Source organism: Epinephelus moara, chromosome 18 (assembly GCF_006386435.1).
Source record: "Epinephelus moara isolate mb chromosome 18, YSFRI_EMoa_1.0, whole genome shotgun sequence".
Taxonomy (NCBI): Eukaryota; Metazoa; Chordata; class Actinopteri; order Perciformes; family Serranidae; genus Epinephelus; species Epinephelus moara.
Genome location: NC_065523.1, coordinates 31,489,274 through 31,507,552, shown reverse-complemented (window position 1 = coordinate 31,507,552; position 18,279 = coordinate 31,489,274). Strand labels below are relative to the sequence as shown.

At 43.5% G+C, this 18,279-nt stretch overlaps 2 protein-coding genes across 3 annotated transcripts in view; one reads left to right on the top strand and one right to left on the bottom strand.

Annotated features, from left to right (window-relative positions):
- llgl1 (LLGL scribble cell polarity complex component 1) overlaps positions 1–18,279 on the bottom strand; it is a 59,820-nt gene that overhangs the window by 28,611 nt on the left and 12,930 nt on the right. For both annotated transcript variants that reach the window (XM_050068306.1, XM_050068305.1), the window contains exons 3-5: positions 3,549–3,630; positions 3,282–3,442; positions 2,732–2,878 (exon numbers count right to left, since the gene is read on the bottom strand). In XM_050068306.1, the coding sequence (XP_049924263.1) occupies positions 2,732–2,878; positions 3,282–3,442; positions 3,549–3,630 (390 nt within the window). The remainder of the gene's footprint in view (positions 1–2,731; positions 2,879–3,281; positions 3,443–3,548; positions 3,631–18,279) is intronic.
- syngr3a (synaptogyrin 3a) overlaps positions 3,963–18,279 on the top strand; it is a 136,877-nt gene continuing 122,560 nt past the window's right edge. The window contains exon 1 of the mRNA XM_050068335.1: positions 3,963–4,327. The gene's annotated coding sequence lies outside the window, so the exon portion shown is untranslated. The remainder of the gene's footprint in view (positions 4,328–18,279) is intronic.

The following is an 18,279-nucleotide window of genomic DNA, read 5'->3' as shown; positions in this document are numbered from 1 at the left end:
CAACAGTAGTGCTGTGATGAGCTGCCAGTGTATCAACACAGGAATGCAGCGAGAAAAGAGGCAGCACGAAAAATAAAGAAACTACTCTGATAAATGTGGAGCGGCTGGACAAAATAACAGAAACATCATATAGTGCCACATAATTATATACATCTCCTCTTTGTTCATGCAGTGTCTCAGCGTTTTGGCCAATTATAAATTGAGGGCAATTCCCCTTTGCCACATTATGTAAGTTTGCAGTGTTTACAGATGGTGAACCAGCAATTTACACAGCCATTATAGTGCATTCCATTTAAAACGGATAGTAATTGACTTAAATTAGAGGTCTTTTCAGGTCTACCCAGACCCTAGGACTTGAGGCTGGACCCTGACTTGTACGAGTTCGGATCCACATTTTTATTACGGTCAATCGGGTGTCAAGTCTGTTTATCACTACCCAGCTGGATCCTGATCAAGGGAGAAATGCATAAGCCTTGTGTGTGTAACTTGCATGATGGTGAGGCTGACATAGGATCAAAAACTGTTGAGCAGCAGCACCTGCGTTACGGAGGTGAAGGAAAGTTAGATAGGCAGCCTGACAATATTCACAACTTTGATTAATTTCATAAAAAAATCCTTTTAATTCTCTTGATCAGTGGACCCTTGCAAACTAAGGGAATATAAATAATCGTGGCACTGACACATATCCAGATTTAATAACCACTTCAAAAGCAGGGAGTCACCACTTTTTTTGTCTCCCTTACCATGAGTAAGGGAGAGTTTACTATGCCACCAGTAAATCTGAACTGTACTTTGGTGCTCATGGTTTCTGTCAAGTTAACAAACGATTGTCCATGTCCACACTGACAAAAGGTTCAACATTTATATTTGTATGAACCATCTAAGGCCCCATTTATACCAAACACTTTCAGTATGGTACCTTTGGACCAAAAGTAACCCTTCAGGCATGGTACCTAGACCCTAGTGTTTTCACTGCAAACTGTGCTCTTAAATGTGGGCGGGGTTGTTGTCACTCACTGTATTTCCTTATTACCGGTGACACAGATGGAAGTCTGCACCTTGTTTATCGTCCACAGAACGAGGCTGCACGCTGACATTTTCAGAACAAAATAAAACAGGCTGCAGTGAGAGTCTCTCTCCATGGGATATTTAAAAATAGCAGGTTTGTGCATCTTCTCAGGCAAGCTCAGGGGTTTAGTGTTGCTGGAGCCCACAGGAACTACGCTCCGCAAACCTTTTTTTTTCTCCAAGTAAGGATTTAGATGTTGTAGTTCATATGTCTTTAAAGAGACAATAAAAACTAAAGTACGGACAATTTAGAGTCACCAATTAACCTGCATGTCTTTGGACTGTGGGAGGAAGCCGGAGCACCCGGAGAAAACCCACGCCGACAAGGGGAGAACATGCCTCTTGCTGTGAGGCGGCAATGCTAACCATTGTACCATCGTGCCACCAGGTCTAGTAATTATATTTGAAAAAATGTTTAGGTCCAGTCAGATCTCTGAGAGACTTTCCCCGGTCCAACAGGGTTTGGGTCCATCATTCTGGACCCCTGAATAACTTCTAACTCAGATTACCTTGACTACCAGGTAGCCTTGAATGTTGGGTTCAAAGCCCCTGAAAACTAGATTTCAAACCTTTTATTACATTTGATGGTAATGTCTAAAAAAGCAATATTCAAAGTTAATGTGAAAGGTAAAAAAAAACACAAGTCACATCTATCAAGTATGTAAAACTCAGTTAATCTGTTTCTTTCAGACTGTGTGGGTGTGGACTGAACAGCCCCACAATGATCATCACATTTTAAATCAAATCCTCATTGGTGCAGACATGTGTGCCACATCGCCTTCAAAGTAGTGTGAACAGCACAGATGAAAACACAAAAATGCAAATTTCTCATGTGAAAGACCCAAAACATTTTCAGGTTTTTTAAAATAAGTCCCACAGTCAACATTTTTGCAAGGGAGTTGTCGAGGAAAAGCCGGAAAGCAGTCATGAAATTTGCAGCTTTTTGAGCTTAACTTCACTTATTTTTACTGCATACTGCAGCTATTTTATTGTCCTTCAGTGTATTTCATTTTATCCACCCTTTTTTCCCCAAACTCCTGTTCCTAAAAAAACATCTGCTCAAATTCCTATGCAAGATTTACAGCACATATCCAATGCAACAATGTCCCAAAACAGATGCCTCTACATCTCAGCTGCGCTAACTTGAACTAAAGAAACCATTATCTTCATCTGACTCAGCGCTCCGCTCTCACACCACATCCCAAAACCTGTATTATTCAGTACAATTCAGTTTAACAGTACATGAAGTCTGTTGCTTTTTCCTCAAGCAGTGTTCATTCAGGACATCTGACCGTTCTCGTGATCCCTGAACCGCATGACCTCGACCTGCCTGCTGCTGCTCGGGTCAACATGGATATTTGTTTCTGTGTGCATGTGTGTGTCCGACCTGCTCAGCTGGAGCTGAGAGCGGAGGAAACTGGTGTGTTTAGTGTTTAAAGGAACACATACTGTGACGGGGATGGAGAGGTGAGAATGAAGAGTGAGAAAGTAGAGACTACTTAGGATCAACATGGGAAGCTGCTCATTATATGTATAAATACAATATAAAGAAGAGCTGGAATATTATTTTAAATGCACTGATCCACTTCACAAACATATCTTTCAGCTGCTTTTTAATTTGTTGATCCGTGCTCTATGTGGAGTCCAAATGTGACATTCTCACCTGTGCATGACTTGATCCTGGAGCAGCGTCTGCGTGTCCTTCAGTGATAGGCGGGGCAACTCCAGGAAGTACACGCCCCCTCCCTCTGTTCCAATGCAGAGCAGGTCGCATGACCTCAGCAAGAGGAGGACAGTCACCCGGGTGGCACTGGAGGAAGAGTAAGAATAAAGAGTAAAGCTGCCAGTCATTTTACTGTGGAACAGGCTGTGACGTATTCACTCGCCTTGCATGGAGTGCAATCTGACTCAACGTTGAAACACAAATTCATGAGGTTCTCCAATGACCAGTCAGTTTGAGACAGGGTGTGGGACTGACCTCTCATTCAGGGAATATTGTTTGTGTGCATCATGGTTGATATAACTACCATATGAAATATTACAACCAGCAGAGAAGTAGGGACACGGCTTAACTGCAGTAGGCGCAAGGACATTAAAGGTACAGTATTTTCCGACCTGGACCCTATTTCCCATGTTTTTGTATCTAAATGATAAGTGGGAATGGGAAGCAATTTCTGATATTGGTCAAGCTACAATATAATGAAAATGAGTACCTGCAGCTCTCAATGCCAGGTCTTCCTGGAAGGCTGTAGCTGTCCACTTCCTGTAGACTGACCACGCCTTCTCTCTTAACCCCTCCCGCCTCTCTGGGAGCCCCGGCCACCAGCTCCCACAGGTGAATCGTGTTGTCATCCAGCAGTGACAGCAGACGACCCTATCACAGAGCAAATTAAACATTAACATCACACACATTTTGGCAACCACTCTGGACACAAAGCTGTCCTTACATGCGGAAAATAAAGTAGCATGATGCAACTTACCTGTCCAGGCAGGAAGTGGATCTGTGTGACAGCAGTGGTGTCTTTGTGTAATCCTGTGAACTCCACACCAGGGGATCCGTAGCTGCAAGGGGCCCGTCAAGGAAATTCACAACAAAGACAAATGACACTGAACAATGAAAAATAGGTTATAACCTATTTTTAGTGAATGAGTTCTTCTCTGAAGCTTTGATTGGACCTGATGTTCACTGCAATATTTTAAGGGTGCTGGTCTTGGTCCATGTCTGGACATCAGTTACAGACACTTTGGGTGATCACAGGAAGTCACAGCTGGCCCACCTGAGAGTGAGAGCCAATCACATGGCAGCAACTCAAAGCATTTAGGCATGTAGACATGGTCAAGACGACCTGCTGAAGTTCAAACTGAGCATCAGAATGAGGAAGAAAGGTGATTTAAGTGACTTTGAACGTGGCATGGTTGTTGGTGCCAGACGGGCTGGTCTGAGTATTTACTGGGATTTTCACACACAACCATCTCTAGGGTTTACAGAGGATGGTCCCAAAAAGAGAAAATATCCAGTGAGCCAAAATGCCTTGTTGATGCCAGAGGTCAGAGGAGAATGGCCAGACTGGTTCAAGATGATAGAAAGGCAACAGGAAGTCAAATAAGCACTGGTTCCAACCAAGGTGTGCAGAAGACCATCTCTGAAGCAACAACACCTTGTCCAACCTTGAAGCAGATGGGCTACAGCAGCAGAAGACCACACCAGGTGCCACTCCTGTCAGCTAACAACAGGAAACTGAGGCTACAATTCACACGGGTTTTCTCACCAAAACTGGACAATAGAAGATTGGAAAAACCACATTCAGATGGAAGCATGGATCCATCCTGCCTTGTATCAACGCTTCAGGCTGCTGCTGGTGGTGTAATGGTGTGGGGGAGATTTTCTTAGTACCAACTGAGCATGGTTTAAACACCACAGCCTACCTGAGTATTGTTGCTGAGCGTGTCCATCCCTTTATGACCACAGTGTACCCATCTTCTGATGGCTACTTCCAGCAGGATAACGCACCATGTCACAAAGCTCACATCATCTCAAACATGACAATGAGTTCACTGTACTCCAATGGCCTCCACAGTCACCAGATCTCAGTCCAATAGAGCACCTTTGGGATGTGGTGGAACTGGAGATTCTCATCATGGATGTGCAGCTGACAAATCAGCAGCAACTGTGTGAAGTCATCATGTCAATATGGACCAAAATCTCTGAGGAATGTTTCCAGCACCTTGTTGAATCTATGACACCAAGAATTAAGGCAGCTCTGAAGGCAAAGGGGCCCAACCTGGTACTAGCGAGGTGAGTGTGTATGACTTCAATTTATTAAGAATTGTCTCTGTTTTTGGATTCTTCATTGACCTTAGAAGCATTCGGGAAAAACAGCGTTTTTTTGTGTTTTTTCAATGCAACATGGGATGAGTTACTGCTACACAAATGGTCATTAGGAGGGTGAAGTATTCCTTTAAGTCCACAGAAACAGCCGACACACTACAAGCCACGAGTGCAGCATGTTTAAGAGACAATCAAAAATAGCAGGGACTTAATTCTAGTCTATAAAACCTATTTTTGGCAATAATTCAGTTTAACAACTAAAATAAAGACCATTACACCACCAGGAACAATATTTACATATCAATGCACCTCGTATATCTGCTACCGTCACACCATGTTTGCTAACTGATGGAGGAAACTTTTTTTTTAAAACAGAAACCAAATTAAAAGGGCCGAGACTGTGAACGGTTAAACTGGTAATTCTGAGCTGTAAACCAGAAGACACACACCAGTTAGGTGTAATACTAGGGGGAGAAATTAGAACACTATAACAAAGCTCATGGCAATTACCAACACCAGATGACGCAGATGTTTAAAACCACTACACTGTATGTATGTGTGTGTGTGTGTGTGTGTGTATAATCAGCAGCAAACTCCACAGAGTCTTCCTCCATTTGTTAGTCTTGTAAATGAAGCTGAGCTGATAAAATAAAGGCTACACTCAAGAACTGTGACGCCGAGTTCACACAACTCAGCTAAATTGGTCTAAACTGCAAATTAGCACGCACACACACACTCGCAGCTACACACATACACACACTTGTGAGCAATACCGACACACTTTAGTTCACTGCTTACATAAGCCTGTAGGAATGTGGATTAAATATGCGGCAAAATAAGAGGAAATCAGGGGGAGTTCTCGTGTTTGTATATGACTGTGTGAAGAGCTGCTCTTCTGTATTCCAACACCGTCGTTTTATAATATTATCTACTTTAATTTTTTACAAGAAATATTATAACTACATGTATTTCATTTCCTTCTCTTTTCATTTCTACTCATATGTTTACTCCACTGGTGCAGGTCCTTTCTACTCCCATAATGCCCAGGAAGAATTGTATACAAATCCTCTTCTCTTCCTCTTTATTCCTCCTCTCAACCTCTGTGGGATACCCAAAAATCAGTGTGGGATTACTCACTCCCCACATCCTTTAACCCTCTCTTTCCACTGCTTTCTAACAGCTCTCTTGTTGGACGAAAGGTTACGACAATGGTTTACTTTTCCCTAACCATCTTTCCCATCTCTACCCAAAACCACTCGTTTTCCCCCCGGGAGCCTGGTGGAGTTTTAATACCAACATTCCTCCGCTGTCTCCTCCTCAGCTCCTTCACTTCTTGGTAACTCTCTTCCTTTAACTCCTCTCCACTCCAATTATCAGGTTCAGAGAAACCTACCTGCCCTTCTCTTCCTTCTCCTGACTTAAATCCCTCTATTCTCGTTCCCTCCCTGTCTTAATACCCCAGAGGCCCAGCTGAGCTGTTATACTAGCATTCCTTCGGTGTTGTCACTTCCTGTCCCCGGTTGTATTCGCTGCAACAACACATGCCTCAGACAGCTGGAGGTGGAGGTGTGAGAGGAACATTCAGTCATGGGTCATGAACCTCACGGGTCATGAACCGCCAGTCCAGACAAGGAGAGAGGCGGAGAGACTGACAGAGTTCAAGTGAAAGACGAGTCAAGCGAAGCACAACTGATGAAAAACATCCAGTATTCTGCTCCCTTAAAGGGACAGTCTGAGATTTTGGGTTACAGGCTTTCTTGCAGAGATACAGATACAGAGATTGAAATCACTGATATTTGGACGTTAGATATGAAGCTACAGCTAGACACCAATTATTCTATCTTAGCATTAAGACTGAAATCAGGGGGAAATAGCTGTTCTGGTTTTCTCCAAAGGTTTCAAATTCCACCGAGCAGCAATTCTAAGGCTCACTAATTAACACATTACATCATGTCAAATTCGTACAAAAACCAAAGAGTAAAAATGACAGGGGTCAATGCTGTGTTCTATTTACCTCTGAAGTCTGAGGTCAGAGCTGGGGACAACGTAACACCCGAGGTAGTCTCTATATACAGACTCTACATTCAGTGAATGTAGAGTCTGTAGGCAAACCCCGGAGATCTTGCCTCCGGAAGAAGAGCGGAAGAGCCCTGGTTTCCGGTTGTAGGCTGTTTGTAGTCCGCGTGATATTGACCAATCACGTTTGAGCCGGCTGCAGTTGTTGCCAGGTTAAACGGTCCGTGCGGTGAACTAACGAGGCGGAACATAATTGGTGTCACTGCAAACTCTGAATCCATCGCAATGGTTCAGCATATTTACTTATATATAAACGGAAGTCGGAAACGGAAATTCGCCTCCTCCGCCCAAATCAAACCGGAATGCCAAAAAATCTGGGGTCTGCCCCCAGAGGCTGTATCGCTGTCTGCCGGAAGTCAGACGCTGAATACAACCGATGGGTTCCGAGAATGCACCCAAGGTGACCGGGTTTCAGACTAGTAATACAAGTTGTTGTTCGCAATACCACTTCCAGCCAGGCTAGCCACTGTTACAAATACCAGTTGATAACAACACATTAGGCTGTTTTGCCCATACAAACACCGTAGCAACATCTCCACAGATAGAAGTTGCACAGTCCTGTGTGTATGATCGTTTTATAAGACCCAAATAAGACAGAAATGTTACTAAACAGTATATTACTGTAGCTTTCGCTGCCGCACAGAGCAGGCATATCAGGGTTGGTAAGGTTCCTCCAACTTTCTGGGGTCGACGTCAACAAAGGCATGCAGTCGCAAGAGGTTCCCACCGCTGAATCACACAGGATCAGTCAAGTCCTCTACAAAGGCGTGTCTCAAGCCCATCATAGACAGGAAGTTCTAGACGTAAAAGCGAATTCGGGGCATTACAGTTGAAATTTTTGATTGGAAACTGGGAAATTCCGATTTCCGAGTGCAAAATGAACACACTGTTATTACCCGACAATTATATATATTAATTATTAATATTATTATTGGTCGGGCGCAGTGACTTCCAGAAGACTCCAATGGTTGCTTGGCAACCTCAGAGTGTCGCACACTTTTAATTTGAAAGTCTGCATCTCTATCAAACAGCAGCTGCAACAGTTTGGCGACAGATGGCGAGCAGCCAAGAGAAAGTTATTTACTCAGACATAACGTTACCTGCCTGGACAGGAAATCACATCATAGCAGACTTTGTAATATCGGCGAATATCGTATCGTCGTCCAAAGAATCAATATAACGTATCATGATAAAACCAGTGATTTACACCCCTATTAGCAATACTAGTTCTAGCCAAGTCAGCCACTGTTACAAATGCCAGTTGATAACGCATTATGCTGTATTTAGGACATACAAACACCATGCAACATGTCCACAGATAGAAGTTGGACAGTACCCTGTACATGACTGTTTTAATGAGACACAAATAAGACAGAAATGCTAATAAACAGTATACTATTACAGCTTTCACTACTCTTGATGCGCAGAGCAAGCATACTGGATTTTGAAGTCGGGGTTGTTGAGGTTCTTCTGACTTTCCGAGACAGAAATCCGACTTCAGGGGCGTTCTAGTTGAAACTTTCTACTTTAATCTCGGAAATTCCGACTTCCCAGTGCAAAACTGAACACACCATTCTTGCCCGACAATTTATTGATTGGGCACAGTGACTTCCAGAAGACTCAAATGGTTGCCTGGCAACCTCAAGGTGTTGACAAGACTCAGGAAGTTACTGCACCTGGTTAAGAAATAGCCCAGCATTCAATCATTCCTGTACCATCTCAATGTGTTGTTTTTTACCCTTCAGTACAGAGCCCTGTTTCAGTCTTTATGCTAAGCTAAGCTAACTGTCTCCTCGCCTTCGCTTGGACAGACGTAAGAGAGTTATTGATCCTCCCATCTAACTGTCAGCAAGACAGCAAATACGCAGATTTCCCCAAATTTCAAACTATTGCTCCGTAAAACCAAAGGACAAATGTTGAAGTAAGAGTGAAGCTGCAAAATGTGTCAGACAGCTGTTATAAAGAGATGAGTCTGCAAAGTTTGACAAAGTGAGGAAAAATAACTCTATACTGGAAAGATGATGAAAAACCTGAGGAATGGGGAGACAGTAAAAACCGAAATGAGGCAAGTTGCACTGCTGTCCTCTGAAGTTAGAAGCAAGAAAACTGACAGGAAAGCAAGTGAATGGAGAAAATCAGAGTTCCACAGCTGTGTGAAAGAGATCAGAGGGACTGAACACAGATGGACAGCAGTGGTTCTTGTGTGTATTAAAGCTATGTAACGGTGACCACAGCTCATTCATCACAAATCTATACAGAGTCTCACACGAGTTTAAGCTGACTGTGCAAGTGCAAGGAAAGCTGTCAGTGCATGGAAAAAAGGACCATTAATGACTATTTAAGCATGTGTCAGATGCCTGACACTTGGCTGCTCTGTCACACCTCTTACAGGAATCACACCACGGCCATCTCCAATTTCAAACTCTGTCAATTCACACAACCCCAAATAAATACATCTGACAGGCTGCAGAACAAAGCTGGGCAGAGGCGGTTACTGCTATAAGGAGGGAAGAGGAAATCTGTATGATCAAGACAACTAGCTAAAACTCAACAACCGTAGCGCATGGTTCACAGATCTCTCTCATACACACACTTCCTGGTCATGGTGATGTCAGAGGACAGCTGGTGGAGGGATTCCCGGTGATGATGTCATCACCTCCTCACAGGGGACAGCTGTAGATGGAGTCCCTCTTGCTGTAACCTCATTATAAATGTGTGTATGTGTATGTCTGTGTGTGTCCTCTGAATTAAGCTCCCTCCCCCCATGGGACCTGCTCACTGGCCAATATTTCAAGCCCCCCATAGTTGTGGGCAGAAAATAAATGTGTAAATGTGTCACCCTTCCTCCCTCTGAAACCGAGCGGCTCCTGTGTTAAATAAACAGATACACTAACTTAGCTAGTATGTGTAAATAAGTGAAATTCACAGGAGCACACACACAAGTATTAGGATTCATCCTCTGGGAACAATAAATATCCACAGCAGATTTTCTTTAAGTATCACAATTAGATTTCCCTTGTCAGCAGAAGATCCGGAAAAAAACGTTAGCCAGGGGAAGCTCTTGTCTGATAGTGGCACTCGTAGATACACAAGACTTATGCCTCATCTCCACTGCATGGTTTGGCTCGACTTTACTGAACTCACTTCAGGTACCAGGTCAGTTTCTCTACTTCATTTTCCGCTACAGACAGTACCCCCTCAGTGTAGGCAGGATTCTTAGCTGACAGAAGTAGCGTTGCCACATGAAACTGCTGTGACATCATCTTCAACATGACACACATCCATCCTTTCATCAGCAACCAAGCGGGCAGCCAATTCTTAAAGTAAATAAAAACTTTGTTGATGACGGTAGCTAGGCTATTTAGAAATATCCGGCTTGTGCTCATGATGTTTTGGTGGCCAATGAGAAAATTAATACGAGACAGAATAATAAGATGATCCTACTGAAGGTCCAGTGTGCAGGATTTAGGGGACTATATTGGCAGAATTGACATATAATATAATAAGTATGTTTCTTGAGAGCAGTGCTTCCCAACTGGTCCAGCCAGGCGACCCAGATTTCTCCCTAGTCATTAGTTTAAGGTCCACACGGTTAAATATATTGAGCGCCATACTTGCATTTGGCCATGTCATCGAGCTAGTTGTCTGTCTCTGATTAGTAGCTGTCAATGAGTCACTCACTCTACAGCAGGATACTGCACTTCAAAATAAAACCTTTGTACCAGAAATTCAGTGTACTTCTTTGCAAGTCACTTGCAGTCCATTCAGAATGGACCCGCAACCCACTTTTGGACTGTGACCCACCAGTTGGGAACCACTGTTTTGGAGTATAATCACCTAATTAGAAGCCTATTTTTGTTACCTTAGAATGAATCGCCATGTTGTACCGCCATATTTCAACAGTAGCCCAGAATGGACGAACTCAACACTGGCTCCAGATAGGGCCATTTGTGTTTTTGCTCATTCATGTTTTTGCATCGGCCAACGTAGGTAGAAGCCTATCTGCAACAGGCAGCATCAGGGTTACACTGGTTTTAACTGGTTTAAATCACTAGTTCAATTTGTTTTTGAAAGAAGAAGACCTCTGCAGATAATTTGGATCACGGTAAAAACCTCCTGAACATCTGGATCAGAAAAAGATCCAGGACACATTAGGTTATTAAAGAAAATAGGGTGAGCACACTCCAGCATGTCTTGGTGAACCCCCATGCCAAACAGCGTCAGAGATACACTGATTTGTAAAGTGAAACTTCTTTATTCTGTGTTTTTACTGGTTTAAATCATCTGTTCCGTTTGTTTTGGAGAGGAGGAGACCTCTGCCAATCATTTGGCTGCCAGTGAGAACCTCCTGAACAATGAACAGTGAAGAAAATCTAGCCAGGAGACCTTTCTATGCTGGCTGCAATCTGCAATTCACCGCTAGACACCACCAACTCCTCCTAAATCTTACACACTTCACCTTTGACATATTTGTTAAACATAATTCAGAAACATCTTACTTTGGTAATGACATTACGAGCCAAGCAAGGTGAGACGTTTGTGTGTTGCACCAAAGAAGACAAATTGAAGTTTTACCAGATGATGGAGAGTGAGGAAGTGTCAGGAGATCAAAGTTATTGGAATTCATCCTGACGGGGACGAGGATATGCGCACTAAATTTCACCCCATTCAGTAGTTGTTGAGTCATTTCAGTCTGGATCAAAGTGGTGGACCATCCGACATTACCATCCGTAAAGCCATGCCGCTAGAGTGACTCAAAACTCAGCAACACCCCTATTTATTTTAAATCTGTAATTGCCAGTTCCCTTCATCGACCCCTTCTGATTACACTTCTGATAAACATCAAGCACTGATTGCCATTTCAAAACATGTCACATCACCAGATCTGCTTGAATGTAAGAAATGTGGATAAAAAACAGAAATCTGAGATGAAAGGAGCTGCTGCAAATTCTTAGGATGCTTCGCCAAGAACATCAGAGGCTTCTTCCACAGTTCCAACACACACACGAATACACACACACACGCACACAAGGCTGTAACACCAAAGGATAGAGGCAGTCAGGTCGATGCTCTGTAAAGAACTGGAAACACTGACTCAAAGCAAAGTAATTCAAAGGCTTCCTAATTTCAATCTGGAAACGAAAATTGAAAGCATTAATAAAATGAACCACAGAAACTCATAAAAGCAGCGACACAAGCGACAAGGACAAACTGAGAGATGTGCATAAATGGACTCTGGTGATGCAGTAATGAAATAAATGTTCAGGGCGTTCCTTGGAAAGTTCAGAAAAAAAGATTTCAACATGGGAGACTTAAATCTTTGAGCAACCTGTTGAATGACAAGCTGGTTTATCAGAGCTGAACTGTGCGAGGAAACCATGTAGCGTAACATGCAAAGATTTGTTGCATTGCTCACCAGAGGACCCTGAAATGAACACAATGGAGGCCTACAGTAACTCATAATCACTGAATCACTGTCTCTTTCTCTAACACACACACACACACACACACACACACACACACACAAGTGCGATTGCTCGGTGATGCAGAGAGCGAGCGTTAGCAAGGATAAAGCGATTTCACGGTCTGAATACAGACAAACAGAGGGCATTGTCCTCCATGGCGGACACACAGACAACAGCCAGCACACCCTCCAACACACACACACACACGACAGAAGATTGGGATGGACAGGAAGTAAGGACGGATCACTAGATCCAAGGATGAATGTACGAGTTGACCACACACAGAAAGAGACTTCGACAATCCACTCCAGAGAAAGAGTCAGAAAACTTTTTTGAGTCAATCTTCAGACGACACAAGTTAAACTGGTTTTGGTTGGTTTTTTAAAGCTTTGAATGTCTTAAGAATCGTCTGCAAGCATTTTCTCAAACTCCCTTTCTTCCCTGCACACATAGCAACACACACACACACACAATCACTAACTCCTCAGATGTCTGGCAAAAGGCCGTCTACAACAAGACAAGCCAAACAACTCCACCCACCCACTAGAGAAACAATCCCCTCTCATTTGCATCCTCACCCTCAACTAGTACCTCTCCACCCCCCACACTTCCCGTTCTGTCCCACTCGCTCTGTGCACGCTCCCCCCAACAACAAGACAGATGATTTCACTGTCACAACGTATAAGGAAAGTGAGACTCACACAGGGGACAAACAGAGCACCGCTCTATCACTACCTGTACTGCCTCTACCTATCACAAGACTGTCTACCACTGTGAGTACTGTCCACTGGAAATTTAACAAACTGACAGAAGGAATCACAGAAAATAGGTGACTGGTTTTAAAAGCAACAGAAGAAGTGCTCCCATAAAATTGGTCCTGATCCCAGTCTGGGAGGTACAAGATCATTTTCTGGCAGAATGTCGGGCCAAGGAAAGCCCCACGCCTTGTTGGACCGTGAACGACTGTTGAGCAACTTTAATGGGCCAGCTGATGGCCAGTTAGTTCCACATCTAGGTCAAACTGCTCATAGAAGCATTTTGCTAACTAGTGTAAGCTTTTATCAAAGTCTACAGTTGTTTTTTGTGCAGACATTCATGGTCCCACCCATCCATCCATCATTTTCATCCACTTATCCGTGGACGGGTCGCAGGAGTAGCAGGCCAAGCAAAGCACCCTACACATCCCTCTCCACAGCAACGCTTTCCAGCTCCTCCTGGGTGACCCCAAGGCGTTCCCAGGCCAGATGAGATATGTAATCCCTCCAGCGTGTTCTGGGTCTGCCCCGGGGCCTCCTACCAGTGGGACATGCCTTTAACAGGAGGCACCCACGCCAAACTACCTAAACTGACCACTTTCGACGCGAAGGAGCAGCGGCTCTACTCCGAACTCCCTCTGGATGTCCGAGCTCAATACCCTATCTCTAAGGCTGAGCCCAGCCACCCCACGGAGGAAACTCACTTTGGCCACTTGTATCGGCAATCACATTCTCTCAGTGACTACCCAGAGCTCATGACCATAGGTGCGGGTTGGGACATAAATGGACCAGTAAATTGAAAGCTTCGACTTCCAGCTCAGCTCCCTTTTCACCACAATGGTCCGGCACAGCGACCGTATCACTGCAGGCCGACACTGCCAAACCACCGATCCATGTCATACTCCATTTTACCGTAATTTCTGAACAAGACCCCGGGATACTTGAACTCTCTCACTCTACTGCAACCCTCCCTCACGATGACTTGTAATCACTTTGGTGATCCATTAACTTTTCAGTACTGCCATCAGGTCAAAATTAGAATTAAAAATTTGTTCATTTGCACCTAAACCAAATAAAAGAAATGTGCTCAGACATGTTTTGCTATTATTTCTGGCCAAAAGTAAAAGTTCATTGATCTTAAAATAACAATAATATAATTTATCGCAATTAGGGTTGCAGTGGTACACTGTGAAAGCCTTTATATTCATTGTCTTGTGTGGCGATCAGCAGTGATGTGGTGGTTCACTTTTACACTGTGATCTGTAGCCTATAGTTCGGCTTTAGCTTCTAACTATCTTTGTCTTTTTAACCTGTTGTTGCTGCTGAGTCAGTTTGACATCCTGGATATATCCTTCAAACACAGACTGTAGACCCCTCTGTCTGCTTCTCTCTGGAATCACTCTTTCATTTCTCCAAACATATTTCTTCAGGGAGTGCAGTTAGTTACAGTGTGGGCTCCATGCTTACTCTGACAGCTTGTCGGACCATCACAAAGGGGCGGGGCTTAGTGTAAGGTCAATTATCATAAAGTAGTTTAAACTGAGGCGCTGACTCAGCTGATGTGATATGAGGGTTTGCAGCATTGAAACTTGTTTTCGGCCTATTATTAGTAGTACAAATACCACACTACCACTACCATTACTATCTATACTCGACTTCTTTTTCCTTCAGTTTCTTTCACTTTAATTCGGTCACCCATTCCTACTAAATCAGCCCCTCAGGGATGGATTGTTTTTACACAGCTTTGATCTGTCAGTTCGTGTAAGTGTTTTCTGTTTTGTTCCTCGGCTCTACCATTCAACAGCCTCTCCACTCTGTCAGACATGGGGAGACCACACACCCTTTATCCTTACAGACAGACCCCCCTCCAACTTGTTGCCAACTGGATGGACATGTGTGTGTGTCTATGTGTGTGTGTGCGCCCATTAATCTGAGTGTGTATACATGTAGGTGTGGGGGTGATGGGGCCAGCAGAGACCAAAGACAGAGGAAGGAGGAGGGTGAGGAAGGGGCTTTTAAAGGCCCTGCCATTCTTCAGGAATATTAATGAGGAACAAGTTCTAGTCAGGGAGCAGAAAAACAGACAGATAGAGAGATGGTGGACCAAAGACCAAGACCAAAAATAGTGAGATAGAAAGATATGACCAAGTTAGTAGAGAGTGGGCAGCGTGTGGGTGATAAGAGAACAAGGGAGGAGGAGGGGAAGGATGGGAGGAATGTTTAAGGCTGAATCAGAGTCTGTATCTTCAGAAAGTTACCAAACAATTACATATTGGCGTACTGATTACTTTCACGCAAACAGCCAAAAAGAACTAAGGTTACATAACATGTGAGATGTTTTGTAGTATTTCTTTCTACAAATTAAGCTCCAGTACAAACCACAGTCTGTGCAGCTGAGCATGGAAACAAATTAATGTGACTGGGTTCAAATAAAAAGCTTGAAATTGTTAGGGAAAGAGCAGGAAACGCTGTGGCTGCCTACAGCACAATCGAAAGGGAATTGTGTGGCACAAAAAAGCACATGGGGAATTCACTGTTTTCACCACAAACTACAAAAATTTGTTGACTTCGAGGATGGATAAACAATTTAAGATTAAGCTAAAGCAGCTGTCAGAGCCAGATTCTCAGACAAGGAACTCTGTGAAGGAACTCAGGAAGTGAAACGATGACTTTAAATTCCGCTCATTCATCATTCAGTGTTACTGTATATGTGTCCCTGCTGTGACATTGCAAAAGTCCATGACTCATAGTGCGAAAGTACAGATTTCCTAAGATAATCGGATGTGAACAAAATCAAACTGCAACACTGTGACATCAGCCAACAGAGCTGGCTGCTACCTCCAAAATCAGGGCTCCAGACTAACTCCTCCACTAGTATCCTTAATGCTACCAACTTTCTCAGAAGGTTGCACCAGCACATGATTTGGTCACTCCCTTTTTCCGTTCTATCAGATTGGTTACTAGAGCTGCCCCCTGATAGTCGACCAAATGTTAGTCCACCAGAAACGTAATTAGTCGGCAAGATTTCATTGGTCGCTTGGTCGCAGACCTCTATTAGGAGCTGCGCCTTGTCAAAATTAATCAAAACCTATATGACTGGACCATGTGGGAATTTAATTTGAAAGGACAGACACAGGAAGTGGCCACACTCAGCAGTCATACAGGAGTCAGGTTACAAACCAGTCACAGCCGACAGATATCGTTCCCTTCTTCTGTAAATATTCAGTCTGATAAATACAGAAAAGTTGATCATGTTAGTGCAGGGCTACCCAGAGCTTTACACCTGTCCCACAGATGATAGGCCTACACACTAAACAGCTCCTGGAAGAAGATCAGCTCTGCATTCAGGATTTCAGGTAAATAGGCTGTACGATGACTGACTCAACCTGCCGCCGCGCTCTTGAAAGCTGGCACACAAAAGGCACAAGAGTAGCACCATGTGTACGGCCTCTAATTTCCAGGGCTGGTACCTGCGGTTATTCCACAGACTAGTTAATAACATGTCGGGCAGGAAATCCAAAGTGTGGGATCATTTTGAGAAGGTGAAGGACGAACCCAAGGTGATATGTAAACTCATCTTCATTGGTCGACTACAAACATGACGTATCATCTGAAACATGGAAGTAGCTACATGCCCATTAGCCCACAGCGTCATTAACAGGCGGCTCGCTCAGTGTGTGACGTGCACTTGTAGATAAAATATAGGCCTATATTAATGAAGGTTCATTAGTACGGTTTTGTATTTCTCTGTAATGTAGCACAGTGTTAACAATGTTACTGATACTATTCTTTCTCACACCTTCAACTCAAACCATTGTGTTGCCCCATCCATTAATTAATTAATTAATTAATAAATTTATATCGTAAACATGTGGGCTACTAATGGCCCTAAATGATTGACCACTGGTCAACTAGGAAAAATTCTTAGTCAGGTGCAGCCCAATTGGTCACACATCATGAGTTACAGCCCATCAAAACTGACAGCTGCTGTGCCACAGACATGCCAAGAGACAGGCGCTAATGCTCCAGTGAGGCAACAGAATGGTGTGTTGAACATTAGACAGCAGATAATGATGATGGTGTAATATCATCACAATCTTTTACAATGATATTGCGGAAACACCCAGCGTTTCCACTGGTAACATTCTGCCGTTTGTCTGACAGTAGTGAATGGGTGTAACTTCAGTTGTGTTAGTATGAGAACTGCGAGTAGAGGAAGAGGTATGAGTGCAGTGCAGTGAAGATACAGACATTTCTTACACAAGACTTATATAATGCAGACCTGCCAATGCGCATTTAACCTGCATTTGACCCATTTATGAGTCAGCTGTTTGCAAATGTAGAGCCTTCAGTCTGCATCATGCACTCACATGAATGTGACCACGTGAAATTTTAACTCATAAAAGACGGTCACAGTCAGAGCCCTGAATATGTAAAGAAATACAGATTCAGACAAGAGATGGGTTGATACATGATTTCATCGTAACTATATACATTGACCGTGGTGAATGTGCATTATCGGGATAATCGTGAATATCATGTCCCGCATCGTTGGTGCCATTTTAAAAGTTTTATGCATATTTTGATGATTATCTGCATAATTATGTGAGACGTAATCATTTTGGCCACGATAACTGTGACATTAAAGATGGACAAATGCACTCAAGCATTTGCAACTTGTCAGAAGATAAGATCAGATGAATCAGTCGAAAACAGGCTGGTCACTCAGCTGGTGTGACCAACAGGATGTCAGACAGACAGAGAGAGAGCTGACAGCTGGAGCACAAACACACTGATCAAAGCTCTGCTGTTTGTGTGGCTGTTTGTGTGCTTGTGCGTGTGTGTGTGTGTGTGTGTGCATGTGCGTGTGTGTCAATATTAGCTCGTCCTCTGCCTGCTGAATTGCCAATACCGAGGCTTCACGGTCACAAAGTTTCAGCGTGACTCAGCACATACTGGACTCTCCAGATAAAGTTATAAAGCTCATAGTTTCATACTGTTTTATGAGTGTGTGTGTGTGTGTGTGTGTGTGTGTGTACTGTACTGTCTTAAAGTAGTATTTTCTGACCTTTTAACCCACAACTGA